This window comes from Schistocerca cancellata, chromosome 6 (assembly GCF_023864275.1).
Source record: "Schistocerca cancellata isolate TAMUIC-IGC-003103 chromosome 6, iqSchCanc2.1, whole genome shotgun sequence".
Lineage (NCBI taxonomy): Eukaryota > Metazoa > Arthropoda > Insecta > Orthoptera > Acrididae > Schistocerca > Schistocerca cancellata.
The window spans coordinates 39200413-39219699 of NC_064631.1; the positions used below are offsets into that span (position 1 = coordinate 39200413).

General features: G+C 38.5%; 1 protein-coding gene across 3 annotated transcripts in view; it reads left to right on the forward strand.

Annotated features, from left to right (window-relative positions):
- The window catches only part of LOC126190929 (dystrophin-related protein 2-like), a 100288-nt gene extending 90320 nt beyond the window's left edge, over positions 1 to 9968 (forward strand). For all 3 annotated transcript variants that reach the window (XM_049931566.1, XM_049931568.1, XM_049931567.1), the window contains exon 11: positions 9675 to 9968. In XM_049931566.1, the coding sequence (XP_049787523.1) occupies positions 9675 to 9799 (125 nt within the window). In that variant the 3' untranslated portion in view covers positions 9800 to 9968. The remainder of the gene's footprint in view (positions 1 to 9674) is intronic.
- The last annotated feature ends 9319 nt before the right edge of the window (positions 9969 to 19287 follow it).

Consider the following 19287-nt stretch of genomic DNA (forward strand, 5'->3'; position numbering starts at 1 on the left):
TGACACTTTTTGATTCTATATGTAATTCTTCTATCACCATACCAGATTTCCTAGTAAAGACATACTCACTGTAGTCAGAAACATTGTCACTCATGCATGCTATGATTCCAGACTCAGAATCTCCTTGTGGATCACCATTAGACAGATACGAAGTTACAGAAAACTTTACAGCATATTGCCATTTTCTTTTGCCATAAAAGGATTGTGAACCTATTTGCTACTGTTATAACTGACCATAGTTTGGCATTGTTGCCTTTAAGCAAAATCCTTTTTATGACCAACTTTATTCGTTTCAGACTGTAGAACAACTCAACTTCTACTACTAAATAAATCCAAAGATGATTGTGAATCAGAAGACACGCGAAGTAAAAAGATACTATCTCTAACAAGTGGTACTATATGTACAGACAGCCATGCAAAGATTCTGACTTGGATGCTAGTTGCTAACAAGTTTTGCACCTATGAGTATCAAATGTCTCTGGATCACAGAGAGTAAATGTTGCCTATATGCATTAGTGCCATAGAAAGGGTCAGAGAGTGTATTCAGTTCTCTCAATTACCCCTGATTTCTATGTTGCTTCAGAACATCATTGCCAAATGTGGGGTGAACTGATAACAAGACGAGTGTTGTAAAGGATTTAAAGTATTGTGAAGTGTTTAGACTACAGCCCAAGATTTTAGGCTGGAGATTTTAAGGTGTTGCAGAGAAACTGATTCTTCGTTTTTATACCAATGATCAACGAGCTGAGTTGTTGAAGTTGCTTCCCCTAGTTTTTCTGCAAATTTTCAATCTGACAACATAAGCAATTTTTATAGTTTCCTTAGGAGACGGAGATTGTGTATTTTCGGGGGGGGGGGGGGGGGGGGGGGTTGCGCACTCTTTTTTTAATGACTTTGCACCCTTTATCCACGTTCATCTCATAAAATTATTTTAATATGAGTGCTAAAGATCTCACTATTGTGCCCTGTTTTTGCCAGAATCTTGAAAGAAAAATACATGTGAAAAACTGAATTGGTCTGTAATACAGGGAACTGAGATATAAAGATCGTTTAATAATAACTTTGCATCACGAGTTTAACATTGAGATACACACTTGCCTTGAAAAATTACACCAACAACAGTAACAAAAAGGAAATCACAAAATATTGTGATCATAAATGCTTCCTTAAAATTTCATTTACATCATTTAGTGTTTACAATGCCCACTCTATTGCAAAACATATCTGCAGTCATTGATGGAAGTACCTCTCAATAGACTGAAGAAATTCTTTCAATGTCAGTGCACATACTGTAACAGTGTAATGGTTTAAATCCTCTTGGGTCATCAGAACTAGTTCATGGATTTCATGTTTGAGCTTAGCGCATAGAAAAGGTTCAGTCCCATCAAATCGGGTAAACGTGCAGGACAACTGATAACTGAGCAACAGAATTCCATGGCTCTTCTGCAGTCCTGCTGGTTAATCTGTTGACGTGACACAATGCGAACAATACTGGGCTGACTCATTCCAAAGGCATTCATAATTTCTCTGGAACTAGCATGTGGATAACGAGCAACAGTTTCCAGGACATTATTTCATTCATTCTGGTCATTGCAGACATGCCCTTTACTCTCTTATTAGTATTCTAGTGCCCTTCAGAGAACAGTTTTTAAACATTTACTGAATTGTCATTCTTGTTGGACACAGTCTACATAATTTTGTGCATTCAACCTACTTTTCATCTGTACCTCTTTTATACTAGTATCAATGTGGTGCAGCTCTGTTTCTTCCTAATCTGAAGTAACATACTCATATTTTAATATTTGGGTATCAAATCATAAATGTCTATACACAACAGCAATTGGTTTCATGCCCAAAATGTATAGCCTAAATTCTAAATATTGGAATTACTGCAAAACTAATAAGTCAATTTTAGAGGGTGAAATGCCATTGAATATGACACTTTAAATACCAAGACACTAGTGCATAAATTACTATAACTCCATTTGAAGAAGAAGTTGAAACCAAATGAGACTATACTCTGTTTAATGAGGATCTTCTTACTAGTGATCTGGATGAAAAGAGAATTACGGTATCTTAAAACAGTTCCTGAAATACTGGAGGTGAATGGCTTAGCTAAATTACTCTGTATTGATAATTCAGTCTTTATACAAAATGTGTTTAATGAAGAGAGGATAGGCGAGTGGCCATATCCTTGGTTAAGGAAGTATCCCAGAATTTACATGAAATTATTCAGCATGGCAGGGCAGAGCATAGGCCTCCATTCTCCCAAATCTGTAGCCAGTGTCTTAACAAAAGCACTTCCTCATTCGGTAACAACTAATGTGCGATGCAAATACCCTTGCAGACCATCCTGGGCTGTGAACTGGTTTCATCAAATTTTAAATTCCACATGTAGTTATGGAGACAAAAGAGACCCCCTTGACAATACAAAAGTTGTATGTCCGTAAGTGGTAAAAAAGAAGCAGAAAGAGCAGAAAAACTACTTTTTTGGGGGGAAGGGAGTGGGGTGGGGTGAGGGTTGGAACACCAAGCTAAGGCGAGAATACATACTACTTATTATTATTATTATTATTATTATTATTATTATTATTATTATTTGATGCTGTATTTTCTTGTAAAAATATGAAACTGCTACTTTTCTCAGACTTACAAAATTTAAGCTCTCACTCCATTAGCACAATGGGTATTGCAGCAAATGGCAAATAAACTGTACTATCCTATGCTGTCATATGACTGTGTTCCCTCAAACAAAATGTCAACTTACCCAGTCTCTTTATGCTTGGTACCAAATATTAAAATCAGTAAGTTTCCATATACTTCAGAAATAATATAATTAGTTTTAGTCCAGCAATAACACTGCCTACAGTCATGGAAATTAGTTTGTTAAAATATATACTGTTCAATAACAGATATAATATGAACTATGAGCATCAGTCGTGCTGCAGTGCTGATACAGTGTAGTTGCACATGCTGCGCGCGCGCACATGTGTGTGTGTGTGTGTGTGTGTGTGTGTGTGTGTGTGTGTCCACACATGCATTGTAAATATTGTTGCATTAAATAAAAGTTATTTGGCTCCTATCCTGGTGCTAGGTTCATTTCAGTTTCAGTGATTTTGTTCTTAAGCAGCTCCAAATTTCATCTGATAATGCTGGGTAGACACCATTCTACAATTAATAAATAAATAAAAAACAAATACGACTGTGGTCATTGGTGGTGACTTAACCCAGAACCTCAGTAGTTTTATTCAGTGAAGAATAACATTTATATATGGAATTATTTGCTGGAGGACAACAAATTTTAACTATTCTTCTCAGTCAAATCATCAGTCACCAGTGGAACTGATCAGTTTATTCCTCAGGTACTGTATGGTCTTGCAGTATCTTTTTGAGGGCCTCATGTGGCGTGCTGTATGATAAAACAGGGATGAAGGCATCAGCTTAAGTTGCTGCCCTCTCAGTTTAAGAGCTTACCAACTTCATCAGAGTTGTTCAAACAAATTTCGGGCTTGCAGCCGGTCGTCGTTCAATACTTCACACGGTATTTCAACTGGGCACCTGCCAGTCATCTTCAGGTGAGCCGTCGCAGACTGACGATAACGTCCTCCGCTCCGCAATATATAGTGTACTGTAACTATTCTGCGCATGCGTCGAAAATTTGATAGTTGAACCAACACTGCCCGCCGGCAGCGCCCTCGCTGGTGGAATAGCGGAACTCGGTCGCCCTCTGCGTTGCTGTTTGCCACGACCGTCGACGCACTCTGTCGTCTTTGATTTGAGCAAATCGTGGAGATGATGGGATTCCATGCACTGTCCAGCTGGTAGCCGCTGTCACGGTTTAACAGATTTTCCGCCAGTCGTATTTCTACGGATTCTTTAATAATGGGGTCCCAGAAAGATGTTGCTGTGGACAAAATCATTGTTTTCTCATACTCCATTGAATGTCCAGTAGAAATACAATGTTCAGCAATAGCGGACTTGCTTGGCTGCAAAAGGCGAGTGTAACGTTGATGTTACCATCTCCATCCATCTCCAACCATCTCAAGATTTGGACAATGTAATGCACCAAGTGGACAGAATTTGGCATGGTATCTGTCAGGAGGACATCCAAAAACTCTGTCAATCAATGCCAAGCTGAATAACTGCTTGCATAAGGACCAGAGGTGCACTAACATGTTATTGACTTGCTTAGTTTGTGAAGCTCTTTTTTTTTAAATAAATCATCCAATTTTTCTGAAACTGTAATCATTTGTTTGCCCGTACATGTACATATTTCCACGCCATTTGAATAATTTCTTCATGGTGCACTGTTTATTTTGTCTTGGAGTGTACATTCCAGTCAGAGTTTAGAATTTCATTGCTACTGACATCTGGTTTCAATTAACTTTCTGTCCCTAGTACTATGTGGGCATTGTTATCGTTTATAAGCAAGACTGTTGTTGTTGTCTTCAGTCCTGAGACTGGTTTGATGCAGCTCTCCATGCTACTCTATCTTGTGCAAGCTTCTTCATCTCCCAGGGCTTACTGCGACCTACATCCTTCTGAATCTGCTTAGTGTATTCATCTCTTGGTCTCCCCCTACGATTTTTACCCTCCACGCTGCCCTCCAATGCTAAATTTGTGATCCCTTGATGCCTCAGAACATGTCCTGCCAACCGGTCCCTTCTTCTTGTCAAGTTGTGCCACAAACTCCTCTCCTCCCCAATTCTATTCAGTACTTCCTCATTAGTTATGTGATCTACCCATCTAATCTTCAGCATTCTTCTGTAGCATCACATTTCGAAAGCTTCTATTCTCTTCTTGTCTAAACTATTTATCGTCCACATTTCATTTCCATACATGGCTACACTCCATACAAATACTTTCAGAAACGACTTCCTGACACTTAAATCTATACTCGATGTTAACAAATTTCTCTTCTTCAGAAACGCTTTCCTTGCCATTTCCAGTCTACATTTTATATCCTCTCTACTTTGACCATCATCAGTTATTTTGCTCCCCAAATAGCAAAACTCCTTTACTACTTTAAGTGTCTCATTTCCTAAACTTTAATTCCCTCAGCATCACCCGACTTAATTCGACTACATTCCATTATCCTCGTTTTGTTTTTGTTGATGTTCATCTTATATCCTCCCTTCAAGACACTATCCATTCCGTTCAACTGCTCTTCCAAGTCCTTTGCTGTCTCTGACAGAATTACAATGTCATCGGCGAACCTCAGAGTTTTTATTTCTTCTCCGTGGATTTTAATACCTATTCCGAATTTTTCTTTTGTTTTCTTTACTGCTTGCTCAATATACAGATTGAATAACATCGGGGACAGGCTACAACCCCGTCTCAATCCCTTCGCAACTGCTGCTTCCCTTTCATGCCCCTTGACTCTTATAACTGCCATCTGGTTTCTGTACAAATTGTAAATAGCCTTTGGCTCCCTGTATTTTACCCCTGCCACCTTTAGAATTTGAAAGAGAGTATTCCAGTCAACATTGTCAAAAGCTTTCTCTAAGTCTACAAAAGCTAGAAATGTAGGTTTGCCTTTCCTTAATCTAGCTTCTAAGATAAGTCATAGGGTCAGTATTGCCTCACATGTTCCAACATTTCTGCATAATCCAAACTGATCTTCGCCGAGGTCAGCTTCTACCAGTTTTTCCATTCACCTGTAAAGAATTCGCGTTAGTATTTTGCAACTGTGACTTATTAAACTGACAGTTCGGTAATTTTCACATCTGTCAACACCTGCTTTCTTTAGGATTGGAATTATTATTTTTTTCTTGAAGTTTGAGGGTATTTCGCCTGTCTCATACATCTTGCTCACCAGCTGGTAGAGTTTTGTCAGGACTGGCTCTCCCAAGGCCGTCAGTAGTTCCAATGGAATGTTGTCTACTCCCGGGGCCTTGTTCTGACTTTCAGTATCGTATCTCCCATTTCATCTTCATCTACATCCTCTTCCGTTTCCATAATATTGTCCACAAGTACATTGCCCTTGTATAGACCCTCTATATACTCCTTCCACCTTTCTACTTTCCCTTCTTTGCTTAGAACTGGGTTTCCATCCGAGCTCTTGATATTCATACAAGTGGCTCTCTTTTCTCCAAAGGTCTCTTTAATTTTCCTGTAGGCAGTATCTATCTTACCCCTAGTGAGATGAACCTCTACATCCTTACATTTGTCCTCTAGCCATGCCTGCTTAGCCATTTTGCACTTCCTTCGATCTTTTTTTTTGAGACGTTTGTATTCCTTTTTGGCTGCTTCATTTACTGCGTTTTTATATTTTCTCCTTTCATCAATTAAATTCAATATTTCTTCTGTTACCCAAGGATTTCTACTAGCCCTCGTCTTTTTACCTACTTGAACCTCTGCTGCCTTCACTACTTATCCCTCAGAGCTACCCATTCTTCTTCTACTGTATTTCTTTCCCCCATTCCTGTCAATTGTTCCCTTATGCTCTCCCTGAAACTCTGTACAACCTCTCGTTTAGTCAGTTTATCCAGGTCCCATCTCCTTAAATTCCCAAATTCTAGTATTCCCAGGATTCTTCCATGTGTACAACCTTCTTTTATGATTCTTGAACCAAGTGTTAGCTATGATTAAGTTATGCTCTGTGCAAAATTTTACCAGATGGCTTCCTCTTTCGTTTCTTTCCACCAATCCATATTCACCTACTATGTTTCCTTCACTGCCTTTTCCTACTCTCGAATTCCAGTCACCCATGACTATTAAATTTTCGGCTCACTTCACTATCTGAATAATTTCTTTTATCTCATCATACATTTCATCAATTTATTCATCATCTGCAGAGCTAGTTGGCATATAAACTTGTACTACTGTAGTAGGCATGGGCTTCGTGTCTATCTTGGCCACAATAATGCATTCACTATGCTGTTTGTAGTAGCTTACCCGCACTCCTATTTTTTTATTCGTTACTAAACCTACTCCTGCATTACCACTATTTGATTTTGTATTTATAACCCTGTATTCACCTGACCGAAAGTCTTGTTCCTCCTGCCACCAAACTTCACTAATTCCCACTATATCTAACTTTAACCTATCCATTTCCCTTTCTAAATTTTCTAACCTACCTGCCCGTCTAAGGGATCTGACATTTCACGCTCCGATCCGTAGAATGCCAGTTTTCTTTCTTCTGATAATGACGTCCTTTTGAGTAGTCCCCGCCCGGAGATCCGAATGGGGGACTATTTTACCTCCGGAATATTTTACCCAAGAGGACGCCATCATCATTTAACCATACAGTAAAGCTGCATGCCCTCGGGAAAAATTACGGCTGTAGTTTCCCCTTGCTTTCAGCCGTTCGCAGTACCAGCACAGCAAGGCTGTTTTGGTTAGTGTTACAAGGCCAGATCAGTCAATCATCCAGACTGTTGCCCCTGCAACTACTGAAAAGGCTGCTGCCCCTTTTCAGGAACCACACGTTTGTCTGGCCTCTCAACAAATAGCCCTCCCTTGTGGTTGCACCTACGGTACGGCCATCTGTATCGCTGAGGCATGCAAGCCTCCCCACCAATGGCAAGGTCCATGGTTCGTGGGGATAGAAGCAAGACTAGTTCCAGGATATTTCCATTGACACCCCTGCAGTCAACTAATTCTGTGTTAACATTTTCTTTCTCCTAACTGCTGTGATGAATGCTATTCTGCCTGGAATCAGAACACACATATGCATGTCACATATACTCTGATACCCCAGTATCAACTTCCTGTAAGTAGTGAATGACACTACAATTCTCCAACCAATAACAGGGATGAAGAAATCCACATCCAAGATCATCACAGCCTCTGGTTTAACCCTTTCATTCAGCTCCAAAACCAGAGGACTATTATCATTTCTGGAAACAGTGTTGCAAAATGATCGCTCTGCTTCCACGCTATGGGTGAGGCTAGCTTTCTTTTCCAAACTAGCCATCTACCTGTAGGAACCGAAGATGGCCTATGAACTCAGGCAGCAGACCTCATTCATGGTGGTAAGAGCCACGATTTGCATCCAGATGCTTTCAGTGCTGTCAGTCATTGCTGACATTGTCTCCTTCACATCTTGGACGAGACCTCCAGCAAGCAAACAGAGTGGACACTGGCCTTCTTATCCAACTTGCCCACTATTTCCCTGAGAAGAACCTGCCTAATACTGGAGCTCCTGATGACGAGCAATCCCACCCTCTGCACTTGTCCGGATCTTTCGGGAAGATTGTCCACAGTTCCAACAAGTGAGGCGTCCTGTGCTGGCTTGGATCTACTTTCAGCAGTAGACAGTACCTCAAATCTGTTTTTAAGACATAAGGGTACAGCCAGTACTGACTTTCGCTTTCCGCACAGATATTCACGAACTCATCATTGTTTGCCAGTCATCTCAGGCAAGTGTCGGCCAACTGGAATGTGCTAATTTGAAGATGCAGTGGCATCAGTGATCTAAGGTGAAGCTATAGGCTCCAAGAGGTATAAAGTATTCGTCCCGTGTGCCACAGTGCCAGTGCAACACAGGGCAGCAGCCATCTGCATAGTACACAACAGGTGCAGTCAGTATTCATCTTTCATCGAGTATTGTCGAAACCATAAGTAGTGTAACACTAAGCCAAGAGTTTGAACTCGCTCTGTGCAGACACTTACAATGCAGTAAACAGCTACTATGCACTTTTACAGAGAGGCGGGTAAGAATACCGCTAAACAAATGATGCATACCATCTGGTTCAGAAAGGATAAGCTGCTTCTGTAGTCCACTCTGCTCAGACTGGCACTCAGAGGAAAATAATTAGTGGATATGAAAGATGAAGTGAGTAACTTTGTAAGAAACTTTGCATTCATTTGAAAAACGAGCACATTTGAAGGCATGCATTCTCTCAGTAGACAGTGCTTAAAGTCATTTCCCTCAATATCACCTATGACTAAGTAAACCATTTATTATTAGAAAATTATTGTTTACTTTCAGTCTTCTCTTTTGTGTTGTCCTTGATGTATAAATATTTTTTGTCCTAAATGTTTTCCACACATAAATTCAAATGTTCGTGTACCTTACAGTTTATGTATCTTATTCTCTGAAAATCATAGTTAACACCTTTAACATTTATCTGCTTCTATCTATGATGTTGGAGTGAGCCTCAAGTGAATTGCCTGATTGCTATACGAAACATAGACATCTGCCCCAAAGATGTGGCACTTCCTGACAATTTTTTATACTTAATATACACCTGTAAAAACTGAAGAGTTATGCTGTCATCCTGTCATCATAATATTAATGGGATGAAAGGAACATCAAATGTTTATTGAGAATGGTGACAAATGCCTGCTCCTTTCATATAAGAATCATAGTCTTTTCATTTTGTTGCAAACTGACAAAATATCTTTAAATAACAGACAAAATTTGCAGTAGCTTGTACAGATAAAATTCTGACAAGAAGGCTACAACAGATCTTCCATAAGTATACAGATTAGTTAGGAAACATAAAGATCCACCATATATTTTACATAATTTTTCTTCTCTTTCTTGTGTGCGAGTCAAATACCAAGCCTGTGATTTTGCTTTTGTATTGGAGCCATTCATTTATAGCCATGCTATTGTTTTTCCTGATTTTTAACCATCTCAGTTAGAATAGCTATAGACTTATTATAAGATTGTCAATGATTAAAGGTCATTAATTGACTGACAGACATACTTAATTTATTTTCAGATTCATTTACTTGTAAAGACAACACTCGGTTGCAGAAAGCAGCTACTGAAATTGAAGAGTTACTTGCAACTTTAATCAACAGAATTGAGGAACGAAAGAAGACTACAAATGCAAAAAATGTGTAACATTTGTTTTTGGCTTTTTTTATTTAATATAAATATTTCAGTCTTTCAGAAACAAGGAAGAAAATACTTTTAACTGCTGCTGTGTGTGAAAAGCAGATGTGTGTGTGATTGTGGCACATAAAATAGGGACAGAGCTCCCAGGTAAAATAAAAGTAATCTTTATATAAAAGTGGTAGCCCATATGCATACGTTACAATGTAACATTTGTTTTAGTTTCTAAGACAAAGAGACCACTACCTAAGCTGCACTGTTCCTGCAAACACAACTGCACATGTATATATGCAACACCTTTGCTCTTAATTGTAAGTAGGGGAAATGAACAGGAATGAGTACATATTACATTATAAATATGTAGCATGCATGGTATTACCAAAAAAAGTCAATTATTGTTGTGGCTATAGTGCAAATAGTCATGTTTACAACCAAAACAGAGACTTAAAAGTCGCACACTATCATGCTGTACTCAAAATTATAAATGAAGCAAATGTGAAGTCACTCAAAAAATACAAACTGAAATTAATTTTGCTCATCAGGTGTGAATACCAATATTTGTCCACGTATTTTGGTCTTCATTTCATGAAAGGGTTAGTCTGGGCAACCAGTTTAACAATTCGTAAGATTCACTGTAAGTGGGACCCAAACCAAATAGGGCTAACAGGGAGCATTGGATGGATACAAAAACAGGGCAGCACAAACGGACACAGATTTGTTTCTCATCGAAGAACATCACGGGAATACCTGAATTTGCAGACTGTTGAAGATAATGCCAGGTATCTTGCAAAAGTCTGCTTACAAATTTTTAACAACCAGCATTAAGTGAAGAATCCAAAGATTCTTCCTGCATTCCATATATGATTGGAATGTAAAGAAACCGTAACGTACGGTACCATGTATGGTACCATCTGCATGCGCTTGACAGTTGTTTGCAGAGTATGCATGTAGATGTAGATAAATTCTTTCTGATTTTAGCTTGAATGATACTAGTTTCTTGTGGTTGATGGGGAGGAGGGGGGGGGGGGGCACTTAGAAGATTAGTGATCAGTGGATTAGCAGTCACAAGACTAGAGTGGAGAAGGAAATTGTTTGTGTCCATTTCGAAGGAGTCATACCAGCATTCACATTAACATTTACTGATATCATATGTGTGTGAGATAGCTGCCCATTTTCCTGATAGTCACTATCTTCCCTTCGGTAGTCATTTCACGTTTTCCCTCTGTACACCTTGCAGTTGTAGTGATGGCTTCTTGCTGTGAGTGTGGGGCGGCCATTCACACCATTTGGTCTTTGGTAAATTGATGGTGAAGCTGTCACAATGTCTGGTAGACATATGGTACCAGTTACATGATTATTCTTTGTCAGATCTGTTTATCAAACTTTTGTGTTTACTGTGATAATTATGGTGCAATATATTATGGCTATTACTTGTAATTAATTTGCACCGATCCATCTCACCATTCAAAACAGCCTGAACAAGCTGGTTATTCTCAACAAGTTCTGAGAGTAAGTGAACCAAACATCAAAATTTATTTGAAAGACATGATGAATGACATTTTTGATGACAGTGATACTAATCCAAATTATGAGACAGAAAGTGATGATGATACAAATTCAAAACAGGTGAATTTGATGTAAGTAGAAAACAGTCGTATCTCCTTGATTCCTACTGTTGCGGTAGGGGAAATTGCTTCAAACGGAGAAAATCATAACCACCAACTAGTGTGAGAAAACACAGCATAACATTTTGTTGTGGATTCCTGATCTGCAACTTAGGGCTAATGCCTTTGGTAAGAATCTGAATGTTGGACAGGTATTGGGCCTACTTTTTACTCAAGAGATTTTAAATTAGATTCTACAATGGTCAAGCAATAAAATCAGTAAAATAACAGTACTATCATATCTTTTGTGTGTGATATTTGATGTTCTTAAGCTGAAAGCTTTTATAGACTTCAAAGCAGTTTCCAGATCGACAACGAATCCATAGATAAACTTTTCTCAGTGAGTACCATAAGAAAAGTTTTTTTGTTCATATTGAGAACTCTTCAGTTTGGAAACCTAGATGACAGGGAACAAAGGAAAGAAATAAGATTCAACTGACACAGTATCAAACATTTTTGATAGATTTATTTGGAACTGTCAGCATTGTTACTCTCCTAGCTGTACTGTTGGTAATGGTGAAATGCTTGTGCCGTTCAGCCATCAGTGTTGATTTCGTATGTTCCTGCCAAGAACACTGGTGAAGCACGGGTTAAGGACTGTGTATATGACAGACACCAAGGCTTATATAACACCTACACTATGAGCAACAAAAAAAACATTCGAAAGTTAATATCAAAATGTGAATTTATACTTAAAATTTTTGAGTAATGTTATTTCTGTTTTGGAGTCTTGGTTGTTTATGAAAGACAGTCACAGCATAGGATTAATAGTTAAAATTTTTATATCTAGATTTTTGAGAAACTTAGGATAGTCCTTTTTCGGAACATTGCTTTCATATTTTCTGTGTTTTCTTTTTGGTTATTAATATTTTGATGTGGTTTCACTTTCACATGTTTGAAAATACATGTTGTAACTAGGTGAGATCAGTAAACGACCAATTTAAAGCACTCTTGTATAGTTTACTATTAAACTTATGGAGTCTGTCAGGCACTACAATACCAATTAAAGGCTAAATGATTTAGGGAAACCATGGAATACCTAAAACACAATAATGAGTTGACAGATTCGAACCTTGCTCTTCCCAAATGCAAACCCTGGGCCAGTTTATTCAGTGGGTGCTGCAATAGTACTGAAATATTTTTCTTGCAAGAAGCCATGTATTTGATGCACAGGAGGAGGACAATAATTAAATGTGGGCACTATTGTTTGACAATAATGTTGCATATTGTTGCTATGTCAACACCGATTGCCCTGCAGTGTGTGAATAAAGAACTCAACTAAGTATATTTTGAGCTCAGGATCTTGGTGCAAGAAAACTGTCTTGCTGATCAGTCATCTCATCTGGTGACTTTTGTAATGGTATATTAGAATCAAAATAATTTTCCTAATTGTTGCTTTGCTATCTTTAAGGTACTGTTCTATCAAACTAGCATGATACAGTTTTTGTGTAGAGCTGTTGTTCATCGTATCAGAGGAACAGCTGTCTGATTGCTCATATATGCAGATTGTCAGTTGTGTACTTTTTATTCTTCCACCGTGAAGTAGGTAGAAGAGTCCCATTAAAACCTTTGTTGTGTTCTTCTTTTGTTATTTTAATACCTCCAGCCTGTAATGCGTAAACATCTTGACTGCATGTTCTGTCCTGTTTTCTGTCAACTCTCAGTCCTTTTCGTTTGATTCTGATTGTTGGTGACATTGATAATACTAATAGTTAGCTGCCACACCTATCTATGAAGGTTTTCTCTGTGATTGGTCCATTGGATTACACTGAGGTAGAACAAATAACATGTAACCCTTTCCACTTGAACACAGCTGCGCTTTGTTATGTGATGTGTAGTTTCTGTGAAGCCTTGATTGAACTTGGCTTTATTGGGTAATGCACTATTTACAGGCATTGTTTATAACACTACCATATTTACCCAAGTGTAAGAGGACCCTGAAATAAGTTGACAACATCCTTTTTTTCCCTTTAAGAGGCTCCTTGAGAAAAATGTATTTTTAACATACTCTGACTAATCAAAATTACAAACTGTTTTGTTGACTTTAAGTATCTGTCTAAGACGTTAACATCATAACTATTCTAAATTTACACTATTTAATGACAACATTTTAATAATACAAGGAGAAATAAACTAAGCAAAAAAGAATGGTTTACATTAATTTGTGGTGGGTTTTTTATGCTGTCGTCAGTGGTATATTGGTGTCACTATTTTTAATTGTCATCATCCTAATAGCACAGCTGTGAAATTTGTATCTTCAGTGTCACAAATATTCGGCTGTTTCTTCTGAATATGTTGCTGTTTCTTCTGTATATTTTGCTGTTTCTGAGGTGTTTAAGTGGTGCCTGACAACAAAACAACACAACTGTTTCTTTCCAAATACATATTGGATTTTGCTTCTCTCTGACATGAAAATGTTACAATGTTTCTTTCTGCCAAACACATTATTGGCCCAATGCTCACTTATTTGTTGCTTAGAACCAAATAAAATACATATTGATTTGGGTTCAGAATCAAGTAGCTAATGTTTTTTAAAGGATATCATTTTTGTCTTTGAATGTTACCTTTCCTTAAAAGCATAAATGTTTCTATATGGTACCCATAAATGCATGTGTCAGAACTCTTATTGCAAACAAGTTCAATACAAGAAGAGTTTTTAAGATGATAGAATTTAATGCTACTTTCTCCTGTGTTTCATAGAACTGTCAAATTTTGAGTAGAAAAATAGATTGTTTTAGTGTCTAATGTCTTACTGACGATCATTCTTCCCACGCAATGTTTGCGAGTGGAACAGGGTTTGAGGGATCAGATAGTGGTACCGAAAGTACCCTGCGCCACACACAATTAGATGGCTTACAGAGTATGATGTAGATGTAGTTTCTCGCGTATATCTTGCACCTGTGCCGTGAGAGTCAAATATAAAGTGACTGTCCGAGCAGTGTTGATACTTTATCAAGCGCTTTGGCATATCAAGAAATCTCGAGCCTGTGCAAATGCAAGTATTGTTTCTCCAGCTTTGCCCTTCTGAATTCATCAAAATGAATCTGCACGTAACCGCAGAAGCTAAAGCTTCATTTGTAAATGTAAGACGACCCCTATCTTCTCTACTAAACTACATATGGCCGAGCGGTTCTAGGTGCTACAGTCTGGAACTGCGCAACTGCTAAGGTCACAGGTTCGAATCCTGCCTCGGGCATGGATGTGTGTGATGTCCTTAGGTTAGTTAGGTTTAAGTAGTTCTAAGTTCTAGGGAACTGATGACCTCAGAAGTTAAGTCCCATAGTGCTCCGAGCCATTTGAATTTTAAACTACATAAAAATGTTGACAGAACAGCAGCAGTTTAATCTGCAAATATAAGATGACCCTGCATTTTTTTAATGATGAATTTGGAGAAAAAACCCTGTCTTATAATGGATAAATACGGTTCAGTTCCTATGTTTGTTCTTTTGATTGATTCATGTCACAAAATTTATTGCTGCAAGGCATTTGTAACGCAATAAAACTTTGTTGTTGCCAAGAATTGTTTATTTTCTTGCAACTAATATGTTGTAAAGGAATTACATAAAATTATTTTTATGAATATGTAGACACCAGTTCAGTACCAGAGATTAATGCGTAAATCATTTGCCGAACAAAAGAAGCTTTACGCTCTTCGTTCATTAGTTTTAGAATAAGTTACCTTTCGTTGTTATCCTGTCCTAGTGTTAAGACGTGTTGTGCCATTCCTTACTGATAAAATTGGGTTAAATAATGAAAGTGATTTTGAAGCAGAGCGATTTCGTCCGTTATGATACCATGAGTATTAAATTCTGGAAAATTATTACTATTATTTTAATTTTATGCAGAGAATTTAGATGGGGGCGATGATCTTCACGGCGACGCTGCTCAACAATAAAGGTACGTGAATGTATTCATCTTTTTCCTTTCGTGGCCGCTGCCGTCAATTTCAATATATTTGCCGCGACATTCAGAACCTGCAGTCTTTCTTTTCATTTAATTTCGAAGTCCACGCATTTACGTTCTAAGATGAATAAATGCATTTAACTGTAATTCTTTTTGTCCAGGCCACGGGGGATGATTGCACTCAAAATGTACGTGCCACTATCCCGTTCGTATGTTCGCATACATTTTCTACACAGTTTTAACGGGTTTTTTCTTTTACCACTCATTCGCGAATGTACGTGCCGTCTTATTTGATGTAGTCAGTCTGCCGTATTCTTTAATAACGTTATTTGTAATATTCAGTGGCTTAGTTTCCACAATTGATCTTTGCCTGTGTCGCAACAGCGCTTCAAGCGAAATATTTATTACGCGACATCCACAATAACTTTTATTTCAAAATTTCGACGACCGACTGAATAAAGAATTTTTCTAACAATAACAGTAGCAAAACATAATAATATAAGAGGACGCGTTACAAATGGCGACAGAGTGCCACGACATTTGTTAATTTTCAGAAAAATTTTGTACAAATTTTAAGTGGAAATATTAAAGTAATTTTTCCCATCCATTATTGAGACTATAACCAATTTTTTCTATTACATGCTACGCTAACTGCGTATAAGATCACCAAATTTACTAATGAAATCAGCCCATAAAATTCACATATATCCATAAAAATTTTGAAAAAGGAGGACCTTCTGGAACATCAAATTTTTAACCGACTACTAAGAAAACGACCGGCAAAAGAAAATACGTAAGGTAAGAGCAACAGCACTACTACGCTTTTAGTTGACCGTAAATGTGGGACTGAACAGCATTTTTCCGACACCCACAGCGTAGCACGCACTTTTTTTCAAAATTTCAATTTTTATAGATGAGTTATAGATTGCTGTTCGTAAAATATATGTCAATGTGTCACAAGATGGCGGATCATTTTCATTGCTTGCGCGCGTAAGTCATTTATCAGTCTACTGTTTTACCAGAGACATATTTTACTACATTGAATTACGCGAAAGAGCGCGACTTCATCTGAGGTTTGTTTACGTGTAGTATGAGCCGCAATAGTAAAGTTCGGCTGCACGCTGGTTTACGATTACATACAGCTATAGTGAAATTAAGGCCACAAACCAAAACGATGGATAATTCGTCAGATGAGGAACCAGTTGCTCAACGTATACCTGACACAGAGATAGAAAATATTACAGATACCGCAGTCGCAGCGACCAGTACTCAGTCGCAAGCTACAGACGAAAATATGTCTACTCTAGAAACTGTTCCGGGTCCGCAGATGTACCAGGTCCAGCAGAGCCAGGCATTATGCAGATGTTAAGAATAACAACATTACAGATAGGGAATGTATCATCCCAAATGAATGCACAGGCAGAAAATGTCACAGCACACGTAGAAAATGTAACAGTCCAAATGAATACACAGATAGAAAATGTCGCAGCACAGGTAGGGAATGTAACAGACCTAATGAACAAGCTAGACAGTGACGTAAAAACCCTTACTGAAATGCACAATAACCTGACGACACAACTAAAAAGAGAGGTAGCGTATCAGGTAATAGAAGTGGTGCGTGAAGATCTAAACTGTGTGGATATTGATAATTTGAAAACCACAGTTAAGGATGTGCCAAATCAGATAAGCAAGTTAACTGAAAATTTCAATGCCATGAGTGTACAACAAACCGAGCTCAATACAAAAATGCAGGAAATTGTAAATCAAGTTGAGGACTTGACAAAACAGCAATTCGAGTACTTTTTAGAAGAAAAAGACACACACATAAACCGTACTCTAGAAACAGAGCTACAAAAAGCAATAAGTAACACACTGGAGCAAGTATACACTACATAAAACACATCTGTAATTTAACTGCAAACTGACATAGGGCACATACAGGACTTACCAGGTTGGCAGAATCAAATAGTCGAGCAACTAAACAGGAAACTTGGTATAACGAAAGAACGAAACCAACATGCAGCAGAAGAACTTGACAACATACCCACAGGTAAGAGCGATAGTGCGGTCGGTGAATATCCTACCCCGAATGTACATGTGTACTCACCAAACTATGAGGTGTACGGTAACCAACGATACCGTGACGAGAGAAGGGAACAGCAGATAGCTGAACCCACTTTGTCATCAGTTTTGTTAGAAGAGAGTCTTATAAAACACCGTCAATTCAAAGTGTTTATCCCGAGAAAAAAATCCTTGCATCTGGTAATTTTTATAAAGTCATTCAAAAATGTATTGCCTAAAACGTGGTCGGAACCGCAAAAGATACAATATGTTATGGTTTATATCCAAGGCGATGGAGCGTTATAGCCGATGGAAATGTCAGAAACTTGTCAGACATTAGAACAGTTCAAAACGCGTTTCTTTCAAAGTATTGGTCACATGGCGTTCAAGAGAGATTAAGAAAAGCCTTATTCAACCCTGAACAATATAATCCAAAATTTGGATCACTCCGAAAGTACTTTGAGAAATATTTAAATAAAACAAGAGTCTGGGATGAACCAGTGACACACACGGACGTCCTACGCATTCCGAAAGTTAAACTAGCGCTAAATATTCGGGAAAAGCGAGTACAAGTACCCGACAGCAATTTAGAGTATTTTCTATATTTCTTGGACTCTATTGACTTAATTAATGAAGATGCAAGACAAAGCCACACCAATCAAAATAATTTCCGTAGCAGCGCCAGCCGCAGTGTGGCGTCAACATTGTAGCGTGCGCGGCTGAGTGACGACCGGCTTTTGTCGATTCCGCCGCAGCAGCGCATATGCCAGGCCCGAATTCGGGAGGCAATTTCAGTAACAACTATAATCAAAATTTTAATCTAGGATTTAAAAGAAATAATGGGGACAGAAACTACTCTGGCTATTCCGGTAACCGGAAGCGAAATTAGAATAGGAACGATAACGGAAATCAGTGGAGTACCGCTCAAAGTAATTTTCAGCCTCAATTTAGCAACAACACTGCTAACCCACGAAATGTGCAGTGGCAGTACCCGATTAGCAATCAACACTATCAATGCCAAGCTCAAAGTAACATTACGCCTGTAAACTAAGGCCAAAATCATGATCGCAATGTGCAATGGAGTAACAACACGTCGGGGTGAATATTATAGAAGTGACGAACGAAACACCTACAAACAGTAATAATGGGGCGTTAAACTAAACGTGGCCTCATTATGCTCCCCAGTGTTGGCCATGAATAGTCGTGGGAGCGATTCATGCTACCATGGTAATAACTTAAAAGATATCAAGATGAAACGGACAAGCGTGATTTGTTAACCAATGAGGGAGAACCACAGTTGTATGAAGAGGATGGTATAGTGCAAGCTAGCATACAGGCTATAGTGGGAAAAATACCCTCTCATATCCTTGTGGATAATGGCGCAAAAATTAGTGTTATGCCGAAGGCGCCGGCCGGAGTGGCCGTGCGGTTCTAGGCGCTACAGTCTGGAACCGGGCGAGCGCTACGGTCGCAGGTTCGAATCCTGCCTCGGGCATGGATGTGTGTGATGTCCTTAGGTTAGTTAGGTTTAATTAGTTCTAGGCGACTGATGACCTCAGAAGTTAAGTCGCATAGTGCTCAGAGCCATTTGAACCATTTTTGAACCGAAGGCATTGTTTAAAGAGGTTGACAGCCACAAAGCTTTACCGACCTATCCTGTGCAGAAGTGCAGGATATTAGGAGCCATAGGTGATAAATCTAAATTAATTAAGGTACAAACCATGGTCGAAATACAATTTTTCTAGTAGTGGAAGGACTGACGGAACGGTGTATTTTTGGTATTGATTTCTTAAGGGAAAAATGTGCAAAAATTGACCTAAAAACTGGGAAGTCTTATCTGTTTATAAATGGGAAGAACTGTACTGCAGA